The 21,838-nt window shown below is 40.6% G+C and overlaps 3 protein-coding genes across 4 annotated transcripts in view; all 3 read left to right on the forward strand.

Annotated features, from left to right (window-relative positions):
- LOC124475618 (zinc finger protein 385C-like) overlaps nucleotides 1-7,733 on the forward strand; it is a 38,863-nt gene extending 31,130 nt beyond the window's left edge. Inside the window, exons 5-9 of the mRNA XM_047032378.1 lie at nucleotides 2,168-2,366; nucleotides 3,447-3,812; nucleotides 3,953-4,146; nucleotides 4,488-4,586; nucleotides 6,053-7,733. Coding sequence (XP_046888334.1) covers nucleotides 2,168-2,366; nucleotides 3,447-3,812; nucleotides 3,953-4,146; nucleotides 4,488-4,586; nucleotides 6,053-6,283 — 1,089 coding nt within the window. The 3' untranslated portion in view covers nucleotides 6,284-7,733. The remainder of the gene's footprint in view (nucleotides 1-2,167; nucleotides 2,367-3,446; nucleotides 3,813-3,952; nucleotides 4,147-4,487; nucleotides 4,587-6,052) is intronic.
- A 373-nt stretch (nucleotides 7,734-8,106) lies between these two features.
- Nucleotides 8,107-13,857, forward strand: LOC124475534. 2 transcript variants are annotated; one of them, XM_047032229.1, is made up of 11 exons: nucleotides 8,107-8,403; nucleotides 8,986-11,607; nucleotides 11,864-11,903; nucleotides 11,990-12,133; nucleotides 12,270-12,374; nucleotides 12,566-12,625; nucleotides 12,761-12,889; nucleotides 13,075-13,137; nucleotides 13,367-13,426; nucleotides 13,567-13,638; nucleotides 13,761-13,857. In XM_047032229.1, the coding sequence occupies exons 1-11, from the start codon at nucleotides 8,401-8,403 to the stop codon at nucleotides 13,790-13,792; spliced, it is 3,330 nt and encodes a 1,109-aa protein (XP_046888185.1). In that variant the 5' UTR covers nucleotides 8,107-8,400; the 3' UTR covers nucleotides 13,793-13,857. The 2 variants fall into 2 exon arrangements, with proteins under 2 accessions (XP_046888185.1, XP_046888186.1); XM_047032230.1 differs by having other exon boundaries at nucleotides 8,107-8,225.
- Nucleotides 13,858-14,308: 451 nt separating this feature from the next.
- Nucleotides 14,309-20,986, forward strand: LOC124475740 (dnaJ homolog subfamily C member 7-like). Its single transcript, XM_047032547.1, has 14 exons — nucleotides 14,309-14,450; nucleotides 15,698-15,786; nucleotides 16,147-16,271; nucleotides 16,434-16,547; nucleotides 16,742-16,816; nucleotides 16,952-17,070; nucleotides 17,289-17,442; nucleotides 17,594-17,758; nucleotides 18,355-18,446; nucleotides 18,608-18,681; nucleotides 19,112-19,258; nucleotides 19,407-19,559; nucleotides 19,806-19,880; nucleotides 19,980-20,986. The coding sequence occupies exons 1-14, from the start codon at nucleotides 14,380-14,382 to the stop codon at nucleotides 20,015-20,017; spliced, it is 1,491 nt and encodes a 496-aa protein (XP_046888503.1). The 5' UTR covers nucleotides 14,309-14,379; the 3' UTR covers nucleotides 20,018-20,986.
- The last annotated feature ends 852 nt before the right edge of the window (nucleotides 20,987-21,838 follow it).

Below are 21,838 nucleotides of genomic sequence, written 5' to 3' on the forward strand. Positions count from 1 at the left end.
TGTGGGCCAAGGACATTAAATCTACTGTAGTCTTTCCCTATTCTTTATCTTTCTCGCTCTCTTTGTTTATTGTTGTTATTGTTATTGTCTCTCTTCCCCCATAAAAATCTTACTGATGATCTGCAATCAGACCTCCAATCTAATTTTTCTTCATTTACCTTTAGTCATTTAGCAGACGCTCTTATCCAGAGCAACTTACAGTAAGTACAGGGACATTCCCCCGAGTCAAGTAGGGTGAAGTGCCTTGCCCAAGGACACAACGTCATTTGGCACGGCCGAACTGGCAACCTTAAGATTACTAGCCCGAATCCCTAACCGCTCAGCCACCTGACTCACTAACTAGAAGTGTTCAATAGCAATTTGACACATTCCATATTTGGCCACACTTGTAAAGGTCAACTTTGCATTGCCTGGAGAGGTTTTGCTAACGTGCTCTCCTTCCTCTCCGTGTGTTTGCAGCCGGGTCGAAAGCTTCTGAGTGACCCTGGAAGTGGAAGCGTGGATCGCAGGCATGTACAGGCCCCACTAGGGGGCACCACTCCCAGGTGGGGAGGGTTAGACCCGTAGTTGATGTAAAGTTCCGCCATTTCAGTATGTGATCCAGACACAGGAATTTGTTCCCGCTACTCGTAACATTCACACTGTGCCGTGAAACATATTCAATGTTTATAGTGTTCATACTATTTTGACATACTAAATAGTATGATGTTATGTGGATGGGGGATGAAGGGCCAGATTCAGTTTGGAAGGCTGGTTAGTCACGCTGAATGGTTATTGCTTGCTGACATTCAACGTAGCCAGGGGTCCATGTTCCCAGCCCCCTGGAACACACACTTTGACACACTGTTGTTACCTTTTGAGATTTTTTGACACTGGGTTTAAGGCAATGTTTAAAAATAAAAAAAACAATGCATATGGCAAAGGCAAACACTGGAAAGATTGTGTCTCATAATTTTTGTTCTGTTAAAATTGTCAACTTATTTGCCAAGACTACATATATTTTGTTACTTTATATCTATCTTTATATCATATTCAAGTAACTAATCCCACCATCTCTTGTTTTGTGTTGCACCATGCATTGATTTGCTATGAAAAGGCAGATGTTCCTCCTTTCACAAGCTAGTGCAAAGAAGCCTACACTTGCACCCCACATACTCTTTCTTAGCTTTTGACTAATGTATTTTTTGTGCTTCACTCAATTGGGGATATGTTTTGTCAAAGAGGTACTGTCGGTCCATAGTTTGAAGGCATACCGTCTATGCTAATGGTTGCCCCTTTGTATAAATGTATGTTCATGTTTTTACAGTTTTACAAGTTGGTACATTTACATACTGAAGTGTATTTAAACTTTGATATAACAAGCAAAGTTGGAATGTTAAAGGTATGGAGCCTCTGTGTGTGTAGGTGAGTGTAGTTTGTCCGTGAATGTTTGGCTTCAGTTCTATTTTAGTTCAAAGGCTGTCATTTCTGCATCCTCTGGTTTATTGTGAGAAAAAAATAGATATGTCTGGGACAATTGGTCACGTTGGTCTTTTGGGATAATAATTGGGATTTTAAGCCCTTTTAGATGTTGAGCTCGACCTGATTTGGTGCAACTGGAATTTGACATTCAGAAGATGCATTGCAGGCATTGTGGTCAACAACAAATGGGTGGAGGCCAACACACAACAACAACACACAACAACAACACACATCATCAGAAGAGAAATTGCCAAATTTTTTAGAGGAGATTTGGTTATCTCTGTATGTGGACTGATGCGTGTTGGTCTGCCTGTGCAACTGTGTTCCTGATTGTATGATTATCCCCTTCTAAGTCAATATCTCATTATTTTCCAGAACGCTATGGAGCCATGAGAAAGCAAGGCAGAAACTATTTGCAGCAACTGGAATTATATCATTAGGGTCACTTGGCCATTGTGTGATATGACATAACCTGGGATCAGTAACCATCGTGATTCCACTCCACTGAGGATTTGAACAAAAAAAATGATGTTCAAATTTGATAATATTTTTTAAAAAATGCATCTGCTTTTAACAATCAATTCATAATGGAGACCTTGAGTCTTGATTATGGGTTTGGAGACCCACACACCCTGCACAGCACTCCGGTTGTAAACTACCACTGCTCTAAAAATGGGATCTGTGTTCTTTTCTCTCTCATGACCAGAACCAGGCTGAGGCCCACTACAAGGGTCACAAGCACGCTCGCAAATTGAAGGCCATGGACGTTCAGAGGAATCGACAGAGGGGCCAAGGCTCCACGGCCGGAAAGGAGAAAGAGAGGGACAGGGAAAGAGAGAAAGGGAAAACAGGAGTAATGGAAACTATACCAGCACTGCTGGAGACCAGTCTCACAGAGCCAGAAGGTATCACACCTCTCGATTTTGAATCACATTTATCTTTTTTATTTATTTTTGTTACATGTTTGACTTTCATCCTACCTCAAAGTAATTACTGGTAATTGGATAGTTGAAAGTACTTGAAAACTGTCTTTCACCTGGCCAGTTATCTTCAATTAGTGTTGTCTATTATATAAGATAATTGATCACAACAAGGTATTAGGACTCAACAAAGAATATAATGAGGTAACAGTTTTCACTTTGTGCAACATTTGTGGTATTTTTACTGACTTTTATGTGTGGGATTTAGTACTATATCTGTACTATTTCTAGTTTGTGTGTTATCTCTATGAGCAACGTTGGCTTTTGTGTCCTATTTGCTCTCTGCATACAGGAATAATATATATATATTTCTATCTGTTTCCTCGTCTTAAAATCCTCATCTCTGGTCGCTGTCTTGCCTCGTATTTTTTTTCATATCGATTGTATTCCTCTTTCGTTCATCACCTGTCAATTTCCATTTAACAACATAATGATATACTTGTTACACCCAGAGTTGCCATGGCAGTTGATTGATGGTGACAGAGAGAGATGGAAAGAGGGAGAGTGAGAGAGAGAAGTGAGCAAGAAAGGGGGCGATAAAACAGAGAGACAGAGCGAGAGAAAATCAACAAGAACAGGGAAAGAAAGAAACAGACAAAAAATTCAAAATCTACAAAAAACAAAAGACACTGAGATGGCGACATTATTGAATGAGGTCAGTGCTGGATTGATTGTGTGCTGCTCTGAGTGTATTTAATTTGCCCAGGCTCTTACAAATCACTGTGATCCACTCGACTTTCTGTGGTTGTCAGGGGCCAGTCTGGACCTGTCAGCAACACAGATTCATTGTGATGAAGGCAGGTGTAATCATGAGATAATCTTGGTAGTAACAAGGAATTAACAACATCAGATGTCTTCAAAAAACATTTAGCTATTTCTGTTTGTTCTTATGAAAGACAAAAGCATGTATTCCTAGAACTGTGGTGTTGCCCACAAATAATAGTTTGTATAACACTGTGTACAGTATGTATATAAGGTCACGTTTATAATGTCTTCTCCCATTAGGCCTCCAGTCCATTCCCAAACCTGCACAGCTTGAGCTAGAGGACACCCAGGGGACCCGGCTAACACCCACGTCCACCACCAAGTCCCCGCCTCACACATCATTGCCGCTCCCCGCTCACGTGTCCCCAGCCTTGCAGCTTTTTGAGCTGACGTCCAACAGAGGCACCACGGAGGGTCCTGGCCCTGCCACCGATCCAGCTGTTGACATGGACCAGCCAGATCCCCTCACGGGCCAGGGAGACTTCCCCAAACTGGGAGAAGAAGAATCCAAGGAGGGCAAAAAGAGCCCGGAAAAACTGCAGCTCCACTGTCCTATGTGTAAAGTCACTGTTAACTCCAAGTCCCAGCTGGAAGCTCACTATAGTGGTAGTCTATATTGCGATTTGTCACCATGACTCCTTTATGATGAACGTATTGATTGTTATTCTCCAGTGGGGTATTCACAAGCACTATGAGGATTTTAGCATGCTAATGTTCTCTGTTGGTGTGTCTGTTGGGTAAACGAGGTTCCAAACACAAGCAGATGTTGGAGGGGCAGGCTGGCGGACAGGTACGACGCAGGGGCCAGGTGATGTCATTGCCCCGGGTGCCCATCAAAACCAAGCAGCTAATGAGCAGTAACCGCATGGGCATGGTCAACCAGCCGTTTCACTGCAAGGTCTGCGAAGTGTCGGTCAACTCCGAGACACAACTTAAACAGGTGGGAAAGAGATGGTTCTGTGAAAGGGATGCTTGTGAGGAAATAAATGGTTGTCTTTCGATTCTACTCTCCTGATTACAGCCACCTACTGGGCAAAATGTGTATACACATAATAGAAGGGACCTACCGTGAGTTTTGACATACTGTTCGTTTTGAGAACTGCAGAAAACATTTTCACGCTGTTAATTTCATGCTTTTCCGGACAAATGTATTGTATTTGTATTTTTGGGGGGCATTCTACAAGCTGTAGGTTTACTCTTATCAAATGTCAAACTAGCATGAGAGTGTTAATGCTAGAGAGCTAAGAATGTTTGCGTATTAACGTTGTTTCACTTCTTCAGCACATGAGCAGCAGAAGGCACAAAGACCGTTTGGCGGGAAAGCCTTCCAAGCCAAAGTTCAGTCCGTACACCAAGAGCCAACCTAACCCTGTTTTAGCGGTGAGTGCCCATCCCTAACACACACGTAAACTAACAAACTACCCCTCCTGCCTCGTCGTAGGTCCTCACCCCAGTCGTGTACATTAGATGTTCCCAAATCTAGCTAGAGCTCTTACTCTTACTTCCATCCCACCATTTTCTCCCCTCTCTACAGACTTTGAGATGGAGTTTTCCATTTGGGGCGGTTACACCCGCCATGGGGAAATTGGCCAACCACTGTCTACCCAACATTTTCTCCCCTCAGGTGAGGGCAGGGGACTGGGTGGACAGATGTAGGCTTAGGTTTGCAGCCATGAAAGCGATTGTCTGTATTCCTGGTCCTCGATTAATTTACAATCTCTCAGTGTTTGATCAAAGTATCAATTTGCCCAAAAATATATTGTATTTCATGGCAATACAATATTAAATCAATTAAACAATATAATTGATTTAATTAATTAATAAATTATAAATTAACCTCATTTAAAAGTGAACACCCAAGTAGCTATGAAGATTCCACAAATGTGAAAATGTCGCCATTTCTATCAGATGCAATAAGAAATCATTTTAAACATGCTATTTTTGGTGAGAATCGATTTTTATGTACATGTACTACAATTTAAAAGCCCAAGTTAAAAAGGCAATCTGTGTCCTTACCTAACCTAAAATATGCATTTTGTGCCCATTTCAAAAGCCAACCACACATACTGTACTGTACACACACAAAAAATGTACACAAACACATACACACGTTTTTCCATGTCCCATCTGTGGGGTTAATTAATTCAAATCTATCGGGCATCATTCCTGATTGAGAAAGAACTTGCACCTGTAGTCTTCTTCACAATAATACCATCACAACAATATCTCTGCAAAATGGTGAGACCAAACCCTCTGGAGAGGACGTCTGTTGTCTGCACATATATAGGAAACATAGCATTGCACTTGCTTACACATGGGCACACAGACACAAGTACACCTTATCACAGACACACACACACACACACACACAAACGCACAAAGACACAAATCTGTAAGTTTGTATTTGTTCAGCTGTTGAGCGAGAGAGTCATTGTCTCAGGCCCTAGACACATTCTTGTCTGGGATATTTTAGGCCAGTCTGTGAGGTTGCCACAAATTCACTCTGGGTTTACACTCTACAATGGGGATTTACATTTTATTGCTATTTGACGGTAATGTTGTAGTTAGCTCAGAAAACATATACCAGAATCAGAACATACTGTATATTACCGTTAGTTGTATTGGACTTGATAAGAAAAACAAGTAAGCCACTGTAATTAATTTGATTTATCAGTAGTTCATACATTGATGCAGTTGTGTTAGTGTTCTTTTTATGGCATAGACATGGGCCAATCAGTCAGTCAGTATTTAGCTAACAAGGGAGGATTCTTTTACAGCACTGCTACAGAAAACAAGAATCAAACCTCATAACTGAAGAGTCCTATTGTATTTATTTTCCTTTCCAGACCAAACTAGCTCTGCAGAAACATCTGCCCAAGACCCTGCCAGCAGGCTTCCTGGCCAGTCATTTGAACCCAGCCACCTTGTGCACCATGGCCTCCAGCCCCCTAACCCTCCGGCCGTCACCAAGCCCCTCCACCATCATCCAGACCCCTCTGCTCAGCCCCGCACTATTCAGGCCCGCCCCAGGGCCACTGAGAGCCATGCATGCACCTATTATCTTCTCACCATATTAGCTTACCTTAGCTTGCTAAAACAGCATTGTTTTTCCCGGACTGATCTAACTAATGTTAAACCAGACTGAAATAACCTGGTTGAGCCTGATGGCCAAGCTAAGCGGCTACTTAAGAAAAACTATGCAGTGAGGGCAGCATACCAGCATGCGAAGTATCACAGGCTCAGGTCACTTAAAGAATCTCTTGTGTGAATGAATACCCTTGTGAGAACAATAAGATATGGCTGGGGTCAATCCCCCACAGCAGGTCTGGACTGGGACTGAAAAATGGCCCCGGACTTTGAAACGCAGACCAGCCCACGACCGTGTATTAGTATTATTATATCTTTATTTTGTTTGGTCGTTCGGGAAATCTCCGGACGGACAGTCCGACCATGCCCCACACTATCACCCCTCTAATACACGCTCTCCAAAGACTATTGACTCATTCTCCTCGGGATCTAGATGCTTTTGGAAGCTATGATGACTTTATTATGATAAATTCTTAGATTGTGTTAAAAAAATTGTATATTTATGTTTTGTATGTTGGTGGGTCTGTTGCCAATAGTTTCTTTACTGTAGAGTATTGACATTGTTGTGCTCTGGGAGTATAACTTCAGGTTTCCCTTTCCAGTATTAGTCCAAACAATACTTAAAGACTATTTGACTTGTGTTTGTTGTTTTAATAATCCAGAGAGCTGTGTTAATATCTTAAGGCCATTCCCTTATGACTGGTTGTAGTCTGGCTGTAGCTTGAAAAACATATAAGCTTGAAGAAACTACAGACCTACATCTAACTTGTCAGGGGACACAGAAGAAAATTCATAATGAGATATGCCGTAGGCTAACACTGAAATGGCACAATATGCTGATACAGAGAGATGTTTGTTTTTTTGGGCACAATTGATAAACTGACAGTACATCTTTGTTAAACTGCTAAACTGATTTAGGGTAGCAACACTGGTTAAGGTTTGTGTTAGAATGAGGCTTATAATGTTTTTTGATTGTTAGTTTTGATGGTTAGCATTTCAGAAAATAAAGTTCTAGCAGAAAGACGAGCAAAGGTTTTCCCACTAAGTTCTGCCCTTTCCATAACTCTGTCTCTCTTTCTCTCTCTCTGTCTTTGTCTGCACATGAAATCTTTATACAATCAGCCGCCATAGAAAAAAGAGACCCACAGTTCACTGACATATGGCTGGCTTTGGTCCAAAATGTGCAATATAGAGCCTGGGTATCATGTTGGCTGGCTCACAAATCTGAGTGTTTTCACAAAATAATAAAGATAATGTATTTTAAAGCTGCTATCACCCCTTCTGTAACCTCATCTCCTTTTGCTGTGCAGAACTTTTAAAACCTAAGCAATATTATGTGTTTTGAAGTTGTATTTAAATGTCAAATGTTGAATCTCATGGGTAGCCTAATTGCCCATCCATTGCAATACTGTACAGTATTATTGGTCTCGATTATGTCTATGTACTGTTATAGTTGTATATGACCTTATAAAGAAAAAAGATTTTTGTTTTTTTTATTGTTTCCTGTGCTACTTGAATCTACTAGATTTTACACATTTTCAAATACCAGCCTAGTTAACACAAAAAGAAAACATTTTAACGGGACAAACTTATTTTAACCTACGTTACTGTTACAAATTTATATTCACTTTCCAATCGTTATTGTTAAATGTTTGCAAAGTCATTTTTTGTGAACGTGCCACCTTGTTGCAGACGCCAGCAGATTGGTCTGCTGTAAGAACCAAAATTACAATCCCATTGGTTACAGTTTTACGTCAGTTAATTCTATTTCCCTATTGGTGGGAATATGTCCTATCCAGTAAACAACTGACATTTTTCGAAACTCGCAGCGGGCATTGGATTCCTGTTGTGGGTGTTCACTTATTTGGTATTTTAAACAACTGAAGCTTCCACAAACATACTTTCTGGCTCACTTTTCATCAAGAATATTGGGTGAGTTTCAGCAGTAACCGCTACAGCTACAGTAGAAGATTGTTTACACTTAAATCGCTGTGGTTAGCTACGTTGACGCAGTTTCTTTTAGCAAATACATAGCTAACGAACAGTACTGTTGCAAGTAGCACTAGTAGGACTGTACTGTTGCTGACTACCACTGGAAACCCAAATAATGGTAAGCTAATATTATTACAATTTTACCATAAACCAATTAGCTCTATACTGTAATAATTTAAATGTACTGATAAGTTTTGCCTCAGACTAGAATAGCAGTCATTATCAATGACAGCGTGACAATGATTTGTTAGACATAAGTTAAATTCAAACTTTTGCTATTGTTAGCCAAGTAACGTATTGTGTCATAAAGTAGGCTATTGCTAGCGAAAAGATTTCGTTGACGCTTTTATCCAAAGCCATACAGTACAGTTGTGGATTTGAATTCAACGCCCTCTTGACCTGCAGTCAAATAGTCTATACCCGCTATCCCTCCCTAAATCTGATGCCGAGGTCAACGACAAAGTTGATGTTATATTGTTGTACAGTATATAACTAACTTGATTAAGTGTGTGATAAACACTTAAATGTTCCGGCTATATTACTGTAATGTATTTTATTGGTTCGGTTACATTACCTATTCAGTAGTTAACTCGTGAGATGGTAGCACTAAGCATGCGTTTCCAATCATGTGAGGACTGATGGAAGCAACATTTTAATTCATTTCATATTTACAGTGGTACACCATTTCTTTTTCTTACAGACCACAGAAAAGGAGAATCTGAATGTTTTCCAGGGATTAACACACAACTCTCTGAGTCAGAAAGCACTGAATCTTAGCCATGGCTCTGGTCTGCAGAAAAGGGCCTTGAAAGATACTACTAATGTCAAGGAGTCACATTGTACCAAATATTTGCCTGCAGATAAATTACAAATCTTGAAATACCAGAAAAACCTGCCTATCTTGTCTGATAGCAGTTCAAAGAGGTCTATGGCCAATCAACCAACTGAGGAAGCTGCAAACTTAAGTACCTCTGGTCCTAAAGTACGGGTGGAGAATGACTGTAGTGAAAATATTCCTCCTTCCAGGGCCACCTCTTATACCTTTGCTCCCAAGGTCTCAACTGAAGCAGGTGGTAGGGTTAGACCAGGCTATATTGTACCACCTGAAGTGAAGGCCCTGTCAGATGCTGTTAATACAAAAAGTCTTTCTAATTACTTGGCCAATCTATGGACCACCTCTATGATTGTCGATGAAAATATCACTTTATTGGATGCATCTGTAAATTGTACAGTTAATTCTGCCAGTTTTAAACCTAAAACTTTAGATGAAGATTTTGGAGCAACCGATTGTGTAAGCTATTCACCGCAGAGCGAAGCGCAAAATCTGACTGAAGAGGTGGTCCGGTCTGCTCCATGGACAGAGCCATCCTCTCCTTCAACATCTGCTGCAAAGTGTGACAATACAACAAACTCCCTTGAGCTTTCTGCAGATGTGATGGATGAGCCCCAAGTTCTGTCAAACACAAGCATAGGCAGTGAGGCAAGTGAACTTGTACCAGAAATTGCCACTGAAGCAAGAGGTGAACTGCTTCATATTCTGCCACCCTCTGTGAAAAATAAGACTTTGCCTTTCTCTGACACGACTGACATCAGTGTCGAGGATGCAACTGTAAACAGCACAATTAATGATTTCAGCTCTCCTCCCAAAACTCCTGTATCCATGCGATTAGAGGAAGAAGTGGTCAGTAAGGCAGATGTTGACAAACCTGTAGCTGCGCAGGGCAATTTAACGCAAACCATGTCACTCAATAGCTCAACCTCCTCAAGAGTGAATCTCGATGGCACTCACAACATATCTACATTTGAGGATAAACCAGAAATGAAACATTCACTGAAGTGTGGAATACAGAATCAGACTGTAGAGATGTCTGAAACGCCGCTCCCAATGACTGATGCCGAGTGTGACAGCAAAATTAATCAGGGCACATTTAACCTTTGTGGGGAATCAACGGAGGATCTCCAAATTGGGTCAAACTCAACAATGACCATTCCCAAACATGTCTCAACTACCACCGAGTTACCCCAGACAAACGTCAAGACTGTGAGCTCCTACAGCAATACTTTACATCCTCCACTTAATAGTACAACCACTTTCCTGGAAACTGTCCACCCTTTGAACAACACGTTTGAAGCTCACACATCAAACCTTAATGTTGCCGCTACTGAGATGGAAAAGCCCTTGAACACATTTAAAGCTTGTCCTCCAGAGGAATTTAGTGTTGCAACCACAGTGGATGATACAGATGGGGTAGCATCTACCCACCAGAACAACACTTTTGAAACCAACATTTCCAACCAATTCAGTGGCATGACCACAGAGACTAATGGTCAAACAATTAGCCACCAGAACATGGCTGTAGACGCCAAACCTTCAATGACAATACTTTCTACAACAACAGGGGCAGAGGCTAGCATCAAAATGATTAGCGCCAGGAACAACACCTTTGATACTCTAGCGGCTGACATTCAATCTTTAATGAAACTCCAAGACACATTTTCAGAGTCAGCAGAAAGTGTCAAGATGGGTAGTCCTCACAACAAGACATTTGAAGATCCAATGTTTCCAAAGCTCGATAGGAAAACCAAAATGACGGAAGACACAGACACAGTCAGTTGTACAGGCACTGAGGCAAAGGATAATGTGAAGATGGTTGGCCTTCCGAAAAATGCAGATGAAGCTCAAATTCCATTGCCGCTGACTGGCATAAAGGCAGACGCTAATGGCAAGGCAGAGAAGAACCTTATGCTTCCCCTGAGCATTACTCCACCATCATTGCCTGTTGAGATATTTACTGCTGATGTTGATAACGGTGAGCAAAATATGCATTCCATGCCAGATCAGTCCTGGAAAGACATCTCTGACAGTCTGTGTAATCAGAGTGTGGAAACGGAAACCAACAAAGCCACATTCAGCTTGGATGGCACTCTAGAACTAGGAAATTCCAGCTCACTGATCACCTCTACACCCATGCCTAATTCCAGAGTAGCCCAATTAAAATTTGAATGGGAAGAAGGTAAAACCTTGCGTGAACAGCAAAAGCGCTGTGTTGATGTTCTACTTGAACCGACTACACAGTTACCTACCGAATCCAACATAACCATTGATCGGAAGATGTTATTTAAACCCGGAGCCCCCACCAATGTCAGGTCACTGAAACCCCCTACTAGACCTGCATCCCAGCTTCCATCTTTGGCTAGCCTGCCAAAAACAAAGTCATCCACCTCAGGTACCTCAGAGCTACCAGTCTTTGCTCTACCAGATGCAAGAAGGATCACTCGGGCCATAGCTTCGAGAAATGCTACAGCTGCTGTCTCACAGGAGGTATGAATGGGGAACTAAGGGAGGAAGACTTGACAACAACATATTAGCCTCAAGGTTTTTTACTTAAATTTAATTGCTTTTTCAGTGCACATAACATTGTAGTTGAAATTAGTTTCAACCATGTTTTCTGATTCGTTTGATCACAGCATTTTGTACATTGGCCCTGTTGTTATTAAATTAAAATATATTTCTGTGAGATATTGTAAGATTGTGTGTATTATATTTATTAATATATATTATGTATTTTATCTTTTAGGGTTCAATTTCGGCCTTGGGTGTACATACTGCAATTCCAGGTATAGGCAACGATTGAAATCAGTTGGTTCTATGATATACATGTAAACAATACTGCATGTTATCTTACACTAAAATCTTTCTATAGAATCCAAGCTGCCTTCCATTGGCTTGAGGAAACGTCCAAACTGTAGCTTACAGTCAGGCATTCAGAGGTCTTTGCCCCCTCCAATACCCCTACCAGAAAGGGCCAGCGCAGTGTCCTCCAATGACAAGCCAAGTGGCATTGCAGGTATGCTCATTTGTTTTGGAAATGGCTCTGTACACTGTAGCACACTTGTATTATTTCCCTCTTACTGATTTGCCTTTGTTCATATCATGTTATTTGTTCTAATGTGTGTAATTTCACTTGCAAATCTTTCCCACAGGTGCCTTGAGGTCCAAATCTAAGACCGTACAAACACACAACAAAGGCCAAAAGCATCCATTGACCGGCAGTGAGGCCTTTCCATTGGCAAAGAGGAAAAAAATAGGTAAATATTAGTCATGTAAATAGGATAAATGTTTTTAAAATAATTCATTTGTGCTGTGAAATTTGCTTTTGGAGATGGTACAGACACAGAAGTAGGATTATTTTTGTTTTCAGGGATGGAATGCAGGTACTGTGTGTTGTGCTGTGTGTCTGATGTGAATATGAATTGACTTGGCTCTGTCTCTGCTTTAGTCCCCCCTTCCAAGGGTGCTGTCCCATCAGTCTCAACCCAGCCAGCGAACCCCCCAGATGGTAAGGCTATTATATTAAACCTAACGTTTCATCTCTTCAGCTATTGTGGTAATGTGTGTTTTGTATAATTGCTTTTGTGACCTAGTATATCAATAGGAAGATACATAGAAAGAGAAATGTCTTGTTTCCTCATAGATGCAGAAATTCTCGGCCAATCCACAAGCCGTGGAGCTCAGATGTGCACCAATGAGACTGCAAGGGGAGCTAGAATCCTGAAGAGACCTGCATCTAGCCTGGCAGTTGTACCAACGAAACAGAACCCTGGTGAAAAGCTGCACACATTACAATGGGTGCTTTCTCATTGGAGGGCAATTGACATTTGTAGAGCTAATAATAAACTAAAACCCTAAACGTGCATGTTGTTCAAACTGGTTCTTTGTTTTTAATTGAGAACATGGTTATTTGTCTCTGTCTGTGTTTAACGGTTTTATCCATCTTGTCTAAACTAGGTGTCAAACAATTATCTGGTACATTCACTTCAAAGCAACCCACCAAGGCGATTTACCAAGCAGGTGAGATCCTTGTTTTATTGATGTGAAAAACTGCATGGTTAAAGGTGATATGGTGAAGGCATCTTTTACTAAATGTACTTAGTACTAAAATATATATATATATATAATACACAGAGACCAATTGTTTAAACTTTTTCTTTTTATAGATATTATTACATATTATTTGTTTATTATTATTCTTTTTTGTTGCAACAAATATTCATTTACTCAGCGCTTGTCTCTTGTTTAGCTCCCACCACCAGGGGTGCTGTTACGTCAGTCTCAACCCAAATGTTTAACTCCCCAGATGGTAAGGCTCTCATGTTAAAGGTGCTTACTTAATCCAGTGTTTAATCTTTTCATAATGGCTCTTTTGTGATACTTTTTTCAAAACTACACAGCACATTAGTATTGGTGTTTGAATCGGTTTTCATTTCAATTGTCCTGCAGTGTGTGCCAATTGCCTCATCCTTCAACAAGAATTGGAGCAGTGTCGTCAAGAAATCAAAAGAATGCAGGAAGGTATTGTTTCATTTCAAATCTTTTTTTTTTTTTCCAGAGATGGCAGTGTGAAGAAAATGTCATCAGATTTAAAATGGCAAGGCATTTCTAACTTTAAAATCTAATTTGCCATTCCTTTTCAGAATTGCGGAACCGAGACCAAATGGATATGTGAAGGAATACAAGAATGGATGTCACAGTTTTTACTTTCCAAGAATTTAATAAAAATATTTGCTGCTATTTCTTGAGTCTGAGTTATGTTTTACTCTGAGAATAGAATATTATATGCTGAGGAGAATATGCAGGCATTTGTTGCTGGTGTTAGCCCACCTAGAGCACATGTGGAGGAGGCATATGCCCATAAAAAACTCCCAATATCCACTGTGTGTGGCACACACCAGGACAATTAGATGTAGTTCAGACAATGAAAAAGAACAATCCCATTGCAATTGATTTATGATAGTCTCATTACTGGCCCTTAGAGAGGGGTATGAACCACTTTAAATAAAACGAAGTTTATAAGATGCCATTATATAGATGATTTTCTTAACTTGCTATTCTGACCAAAAACTGAAATGTAAAAAATGTTGGGTATATTAAAGGGACGGTACCATCAAAAACAATGAGTTATCAGTCCCTGAAGTCTTTCAGTAGGCCTACTTGCAGCATTCTTTGTTGAATTGACGGAACATTAAGGACGTCCTACGCCAATGAAGTTGATCACCCAGGAAATTGCGTTCCCTCATTCTTCTGCGGGGGAAAATGGCAGCTGTTGACATCGACATGCCTATGGAAACTGAGGTAGAAATCCTGAACGAAGAGGATATGGAGCGGTAAATATGTTGTATTTGATCAAAGTTGCTGAGTTTATGTAATTATTTAATATGATTGTCTTAAGTCTGCTTAAGATTCTAAGGTGTCCTACTGACCTATTTTTTCTATTAAGGCCTAGCTACCAGTAGTACCAAACTGTCCTGCTAGTAGTATCACCAAGATAGCTAGTGCTAGCAAACATACAATTGAATTGCTAGCTATGCTAAATACACCAGCAAGCACCACAATGCTGCCTAGCCATCCGCATGGCTAGTGTGGCAGGTAAGTGGGTAGTTGGTTAAATAATTGAAGTTTAGGATGAAATTACTTGTCTGAATAGACAAATAAGAGTAGATATTAGATTTAAGGACGATGAGTTAAATCGATGGCTAGCTAGCTATACGAAAGAACCTCTTCAGCAAGCCAACCAACTGTATTGTACTTAGAACTAGCTAGCTGACGAACCTTTCCAAGATTACCAAGCTACATTCTCCTAAGCCTCCTTTAGTCTTAAAATGTAGACGGGCAACTATGGTAATATTACCATGACATATATCCTTTAGTTGACTAGCTATTGTTGTAATTTACAAACTGCCTGATCTTTAAATTAGGCCGAACTTTATGAAGGTGAATTGAAGGGGTAAACACCGGCAGTAAGTTGAGTGAGACGCATGACACAATCAAGCTCTAGTCGAGAACCTTCCATAACTGTTTCGACCTTATCGTGTTTAGAAACTGTACTGTAATCTAGGTACTACAGACACGACAATACAGAACAGTAGTTTAGATTGCTAATTTATCATCAAAACATTTAATATTTATTAAGTCAGAAGCGTAATAGGTGTCCATCTGATTGACAATGTAACTAGTATTTGTTTGCAACAGCAAGCTACCGCTGGTGAAGCTAACAACTAGCTAGTGCTAGCTAGGAGTTAGCCGGTGCTACAGTACTGTACTAGCTACATGGCATAGCTAAGTTCATAACCAGTGTAACGATAGCTTGCTACAGTAGCTGATCGTTACAGACTACATCTGATGAAGTTGTATTTTGTTTCCCCCTGGACCGGGGTGGATATGTCCATGATTTGGATTACACAAAGTGGATCAAACTGCAAATTGCATCGTAATAAAGCTACGCTGTGGCCGATCAAAACGAAACTTAAGATCACAAATGACTGTCTTGTCTACTCTCCTTGAAGGCCTATCCCTGTCTAATAGCATACACACACTCATACCTAGTTGTTCTATACCCTTTTACCCTCCCCAGTGAAGCAGAAGGCTTCAAGGAACAGGGAAATGCTTTCTATGTCAAGAAGGATTACTCTGAGGCATTCAACTACTACACCAAGGCCATCGGTGAGTAACAGAGTATTCTTGATGACACTCAACATAAGGAACGGTCACAAGTGGCAAGTCTGGTCCTCAGATATGCTGGGGTTTTTTGCCCCATGACTCATAAGTATGACTGACAACTAAGATGCTAACTCCTTAAATCTTTGGATCATTGCAGTGTAGGTACAGCAATGACTTTTGTTTTGTTATTCTACCCAGATTTGATGTATCAAAAGGGTCAAAATACTATTAGACCTTGACAAAAGCAAGACTGTCCTTTTAAAAACGTGCTTGTTTTAGTGTGCGTGTAGGGATATTTCAAGACCGGTGCCTTCCAGCATTACTGTCCTAGTTGAGAAATTAACCATTTTGTGCCCTTCACAGATGCATGTCCCAAGAATGCAAGTTACTATGGAAACAGGGCAGCCACCCTCATGATGTTGTGCCGTTTTCGAGAAGCTCTAGAGGACTCACAGCAGGCAGTGCGTCTTGATGACTGCTTCATGAAGGTCAGAGTTCAGCAATTGTGCCATCGCAAGAAAGGAAATTGGACATGTATAGGTTGTCTTCACTGTTCCAATGTTATGATTGACAATTGAACCCTGTAGTAGTTGAAGCCTGTTGTCCTTTATAGACCTGTTGTATTAATGTGTTGACTCATCTTACCATAGGGCCACCTGCGAGAGGGGAAGTGCCACCTGTCACTCGGAAACGCCATGGCAGCCAGCCGCTGCTTTCAGAAGGTTTTGGAACTCGAGGCCAGCAACGGCCAGGCGCGTCAAGAGGTATAGCCAAGTAGCTTCAGTTTGACATTGGGGGAATAAGATCACCTGTTTTTGTTTGGCATAGTCCTTTGGCTAGTAACCAACTGATTTGACTGATTGAAAAATCTCAATTGTAAATGGTCTTAAAAGTTATAATATGTACGTCTATCAAGAAACAAGTTCCTAAAAAAGTTAATCCTCGTTGTGCTTTCCAGCATAAGAACGCATCTTCAGTCCTGGAGTATGAGCGAATGGCCGACTTTGGATTTGAAAAGAGGGATTTTAGAAAGGTATGTTACAACTGACATACAATCCAACCAATGAGAATGATGATGCTTCATGCTCTCCTCCAATCAGGGCTGCTGATGTTTTTCTCCTTTTCTCATGGTGGTTGGTTGCCTCACGTCTGTCTTCCCATGCTGCAGGTGGTATATTGTATGGACAGGGCCCTGGTTTTAGCCCCTGCTTGTCATCGCTTCAAAATTCTCAAAGCAGAGTGCCTGGCTCTTCTAGGCCGCTACCCTGAAGCCCAGTCTGTGGCCAGGTACTACATTTCACAAACACTGCTTTATATAAAGTATTGTTGTGGAAAAACTTCCCATACAAAGATTTCTGAGATCTGTAAATATCACTTCAGATTTGAATTAATTTGCTGCCTTAATGAAATCCATTACTATCAACCATGATGTATATGAACTATAATGTTATTTTTGTTTAAATGACTACTAATTACGGTTTCCTTAATGCTCTTTTCTTTCCAAGTGATATCTTACGCATGGACTCCACCAATGGAGATGCACTGTACGTACGTGGTCTTTGTCTGTATTACGAGGACTGCATCGATAAAGCTGTGCAGTTTTTCGTTCAGGCTCTTCGTATGGCTCCAGACCACGAGAAAGCTCGTCTCGCCTGCAGAGTGAGTGTACACTGCTAGCATTTTGAACATGTTATATTGACACTTTCCTGGCATGAAGAAGGTCTATCTAGTTTATGAAATGAAGTCTGAAGAAGTTAATTGTTTTGAATATTACGTGCTTTCAGTTATGTTGTCGTCTCCACCCCAACAGAATGCCAAAGCTCTAAAAGCCAAGAAAGAAGAGGGCAACAAAGCTTTTAAGGAGTGCAGCTACGAAGCAGCATTCAAGCTCTACACGGAGGCCCTGACAATAGACCCCAACAACATCAAAACCAATGCCAAGCTCTACTGCAACAGAGGCACCGTGGGAGCCAAGGTGAGACTGCGACTACAGCGTTGTCATCAGGATGCAACCAAGCATCCAGCTATTAATTTAGGTATCCCTCATATGCTGTAGGCCCAGTAGGAAGAATGAAAGATGGGGATAGCGATAAGCAAGGAGGGCTGGTACCGGGACAGTATTGTGAGATGATTTTGTTGAATAATGCAACCACCTAATTACATTCTCTTCTATCCCACTCTGTTCCATGTGCTCATTTGGCACATGAGCGAAGCTAGTTCAGGCATGGCACTCGGGCAGCGCGTGTCATCCGCTCATTACCACACCTGTGTTAGTCAGCACAAGCCCATTGGGCCATGTCCGATAAGACGGCATTAAAAGGCCCTTGCGGATACACACACTCACCCTGGTTGTTTTATGATCAGCGCTGCTGCCGCCCTCAACCATCCCCTTCTCCCCCCCTTTGCTGTCTGTATGTTCTATCCATCAGGGGGATTATCTCTATTGCTCCCTAGAGCTTCCCTTAGATCATCCAATCTGCCAAAGTCAAATCTATTTCCATGTCATGGTTATCAATGAATGCTCAAATATAATACATGTGTCTTGACTGAACTGTATATGCTGTCCCTCAGCTGAAGAATCCAGATCAAGCCATCGAAGACTGCACAAGTGCAATAAAACTGGATGACACTTATATAAAGGCCTATTTGAGACGATCCCAGTGGTAAGCCATGAACATAATCATGATGCTTTTTAGAAAAGCTTTGTGAATGAAACGAATTTTCAGTGTTGCTATTCGTGGACTTTTCTTTCCCCAGTTACTCGTAGGATGGCGGACAAGTCCTTTTATGGTGTACATGACAAGTAACTGTGGTTTTCCCATAGTTATATGGACACTGAACAGTATGAAGAAGCTGTGCGGGACTATGAAAAAGTTTACCAGACAGAGAAGACAAAAGGTAAATAGCCTGGACATCAGACCAAAGGGCCGGTCCAAATATACCATCATGATCTACCAACATGAGGCAAGTTTGTTCTTAGTTCGTGGCCCAAGAATTTAAAGGTGATGACAAGTCGTGAAACATTCTTTTGATATTAAAATCCTAGCAATCCCAGGCAAGTTTCTTGCAAATGCTTCAACACTGCAGCGGTTGTCTTCCAGGTCGTGTCTGTTAGTGTATAGTCATAGTGCATGTTCTTCTTGGGGTCGGAGATCGCTGTAAAGGCCTCACCCGCCTCCTTGATCTTCCTATCTTCTAATGACAAAAGGCAGTCAGAGGCAGCTTCCCAACTTTATCTTGTTGCCTTTAAGAAAATGTCTTGTCCTTGATGTGCGTTTGCTAATTTCTCAAATTCCAACCCTGCTCCCCCCGCCCCTTATCTCTCTAGAACACAAGCACCTACTGAAGACTGCTCAGTTAGAGCTGAAGAAGAGCAAGCGGAAAGATTACTACAAGGTGCTGGGGGTGGGTAAGCAGGCAACTGAGGATGAAATCAAGAAGGCCTACAGAAAACGGGCCCTCATGCATCACCCAGGTAATGAAGATATTGATTATAAAAAATTATAGATATTATTCACACTCAATATGAATGTATTATTCAATTTATCTGAATGAGACAGAAACAGAATTGAGACTGAAATGTAAAACAGGTTTTTTGAATGAACCATGCGTTTGCCTTTCAGACCGTCACAGTGCAGCTACCCCTGAGGTGCAGAAGGAAGAGGAGAAGAAGTTCAAGGAGGTGGGTGAGGCCTTCACAGTGCTCTCCGACCCCAAGAAGAAGATGCGCTACGACAGTGGACATGACCTGGAAGACGAGGGCTGCGGAGGGGGAGGTCAGTGCTGCAAACTCAAGTTTCTTGGGTCGAGGACAAACTCTTGGGCCCAGATTATTAGGCCAGGGACAAAGGAAAAAATTGCTTCATGTTGGTAGATCATGATGGTACATTTGACCTTTGGTCCTATGATCGGAAGACTTGGCTAAAAATTATGTTTATTTGTATTTTCAAGTTTCTTTATGCAAGTGACAAGGTTTATCTCGAATAAAATGTTTAAAGTAACTATTTTCCTTTTTACCTCAGATTTTGATGCCAACAACATTTTTAGAGCCTTCTTTGGTGGCCAAGGGGGAGGATTTAATTATGAATCCAATCAAAGTATGTATACTGTTCTGAACATGGTATTCCTTTCTTAGTAAACGAAAAAACAGCTTGATGTATTTAATCACCAATCTTTTGTTCTTTTCCCCCCTCCAGATTCCGCACCTGGAAACTTCTTTTTCCAGTTTGGTTAAGAGTAAAGAGGATACTTCCAAGGAATGCTGCATCCCTCTGGTGGACAAATTAAGTTGGACACACGCTCGCAACCTGATTTTTATACTTCAAATATTTTGCTAACAAATCTCTTTCACATGCTTAAGACACTGTGTCGATAGCAGAAAGAGATATGTTACCCCTTATGCTTAGAATTATCCTTGACAAACACAGTTTACAAATAACTATTCAAATTAAAACCAGCAGTCACTGCAGGGCAACTGGTTTTATCAACAAAGGTTATTAACTGTTGTTTAATTAGAAACTGACAAAGGGGTTTTTAAGAGGTTTAAGAACTCAAATCCTCAGGAAATTTGCTTAGCTCTCTTTTTTTTGCGCAATTAACACAAATGCATGTCTTCTACAGGTGAAATGAGTACAGTATTGCCAAATTCACAGGTCTTCATATAATATAGATAAATAATTTGTGCTGTACCTTGAATATGTTTCATAAGTAAATACATTCTTTATTAAATTCATTAATTGGGAGTTAAGGCCTCTAAATCTTTATAAGTAGTTTATTGAATATGATGCATTCATTTAACAAACATTAGGATCTATCTATGTGAACTATCAATAGGCGAAGTGAAAAAGGTGCTCTGCAGCATTTGAGGGAAACCTTGTTTCTGATCAGTTACTTTTATTTAAATTTTTCTTTCACTCCTGCAGACTGCAGGTACAAACTGCAGGTTCATTTATATACCCTTCTGCACATCATCGCATTCATACATTTTACTGGACTGTAAAGTGTTAATACATGTGTTTATAATGTTCAGTTTCCCATAAGTGTATTTATTTTTTATTGTATATTCTTATCCATCTTAATTATAGTGTTGATTGGTCTCCCGTTTTTCCAGTACTAATTAGTCAATAGGCTGTAAACATTCTTTCCTTACCTACTTCTGCTTTAGTACATTTTGTCTGTTATCCTATAAAAAGGCCAAAATCTGTGTATGTGAAGTGTTTTAATTTTTTTCCTCCGTTTTGTTGACTACTCTGTGTCCTAAGTGGTTTCCATGCCATTATTGATGCACCTGCTCTCCACTTCCTCACTTATTGTCACTAGACAATATTACAACAGTCCACTACAGTGGTGCCTTACCTGCAGAACCTGCTGATGTGGCTCACAATCAGCAGGAGAAGGTTGAAAAATTCCCTCTTGATGTGCTAAGCAACTAATGATTCCTTTCAATGTGCAGTTTGAACTAAGATCTGGCAAGCTGTTATCTAACCACACATGAGATGAAGGATATAGCCAATTTGTTACTGGCATGAGCTGGTGTTTGTTCTAAAGAAGAAAAAAAATTAACAACCAGTTAAAGGGTGTCTACATTTGCAAGTGGATACTTGACAAGCAAGGTCCTCTTTTGTTAGTCTTGGAGATTATCATCACGCCATGTACCTGTCATGCATGTTTGGTCAGTATATTCTCACTGTCAAGCTGCCAGATAGTAGGTTGAAAAACGTCTGAGACATTGTACATTGTCATGAACCTAGTACCCGTGTACCATTTTTAAAATGAATATGCCACTGTAATAGGCCTACAGTGTTTTGGTAATAGGAAAATAAAGATTCGTCTTTTACTCTGTAAAGATGTAATTTGTTTGAGATGTTTTACTTATGTACATATGTCCAGTGACAAAACAATGAAATGTGTAGTATTTTGTTTATTTTAACTGAATTGACAATTTCAAGGATCATGTTTAGCACAGAACTGTATTTGAGTCATTCGTGCAACCGGGTGAATTTTTACTGAATACTAACACTACCAGGATAACGTAACTATGACAAAATAAGGTCAA

This window comes from Hypomesus transpacificus, chromosome 13 (assembly GCF_021917145.1).
Source record: "Hypomesus transpacificus isolate Combined female chromosome 13, fHypTra1, whole genome shotgun sequence".
Lineage (NCBI taxonomy): Eukaryota > Metazoa > Chordata > Actinopteri > Osmeriformes > Osmeridae > Hypomesus > Hypomesus transpacificus.

Coding starts and splice junctions, on each gene's coding strand:
- LOC124475534 (XM_047032229.1), top strand. Junction 12,134..12,269: donor CAAGCCAAGTGGCATTGCAG/GTATGCTCATTT, acceptor TCTTTCCCACAG/GTGCCTTGAGGTCCAAATCT. Junction 12,890..13,074: donor ACCAACGAAACAGAACCCTG/GTGAAAAGCTGC, acceptor TGTCTAAACTAG/GTGTCAAACAATTATCTGGT.
- LOC124475740 (XM_047032547.1), top strand. CDS start 14,380: ATGGCAGCTGTTGACATCGACATGCCTATGGAAACTGAGGTAGAAATC. Junction 18,682..19,111: donor CCAGACAGAGAAGACAAAAG/GTAAATAGCCTG, acceptor TTATCTCTCTAG/AACACAAGCACCTACTGAAG. Junction 19,881..19,979: donor TAATTATGAATCCAATCAAA/GTATGTATACTG, acceptor TCCCCCCTCCAG/ATTCCGCACCTGGAAACTTC.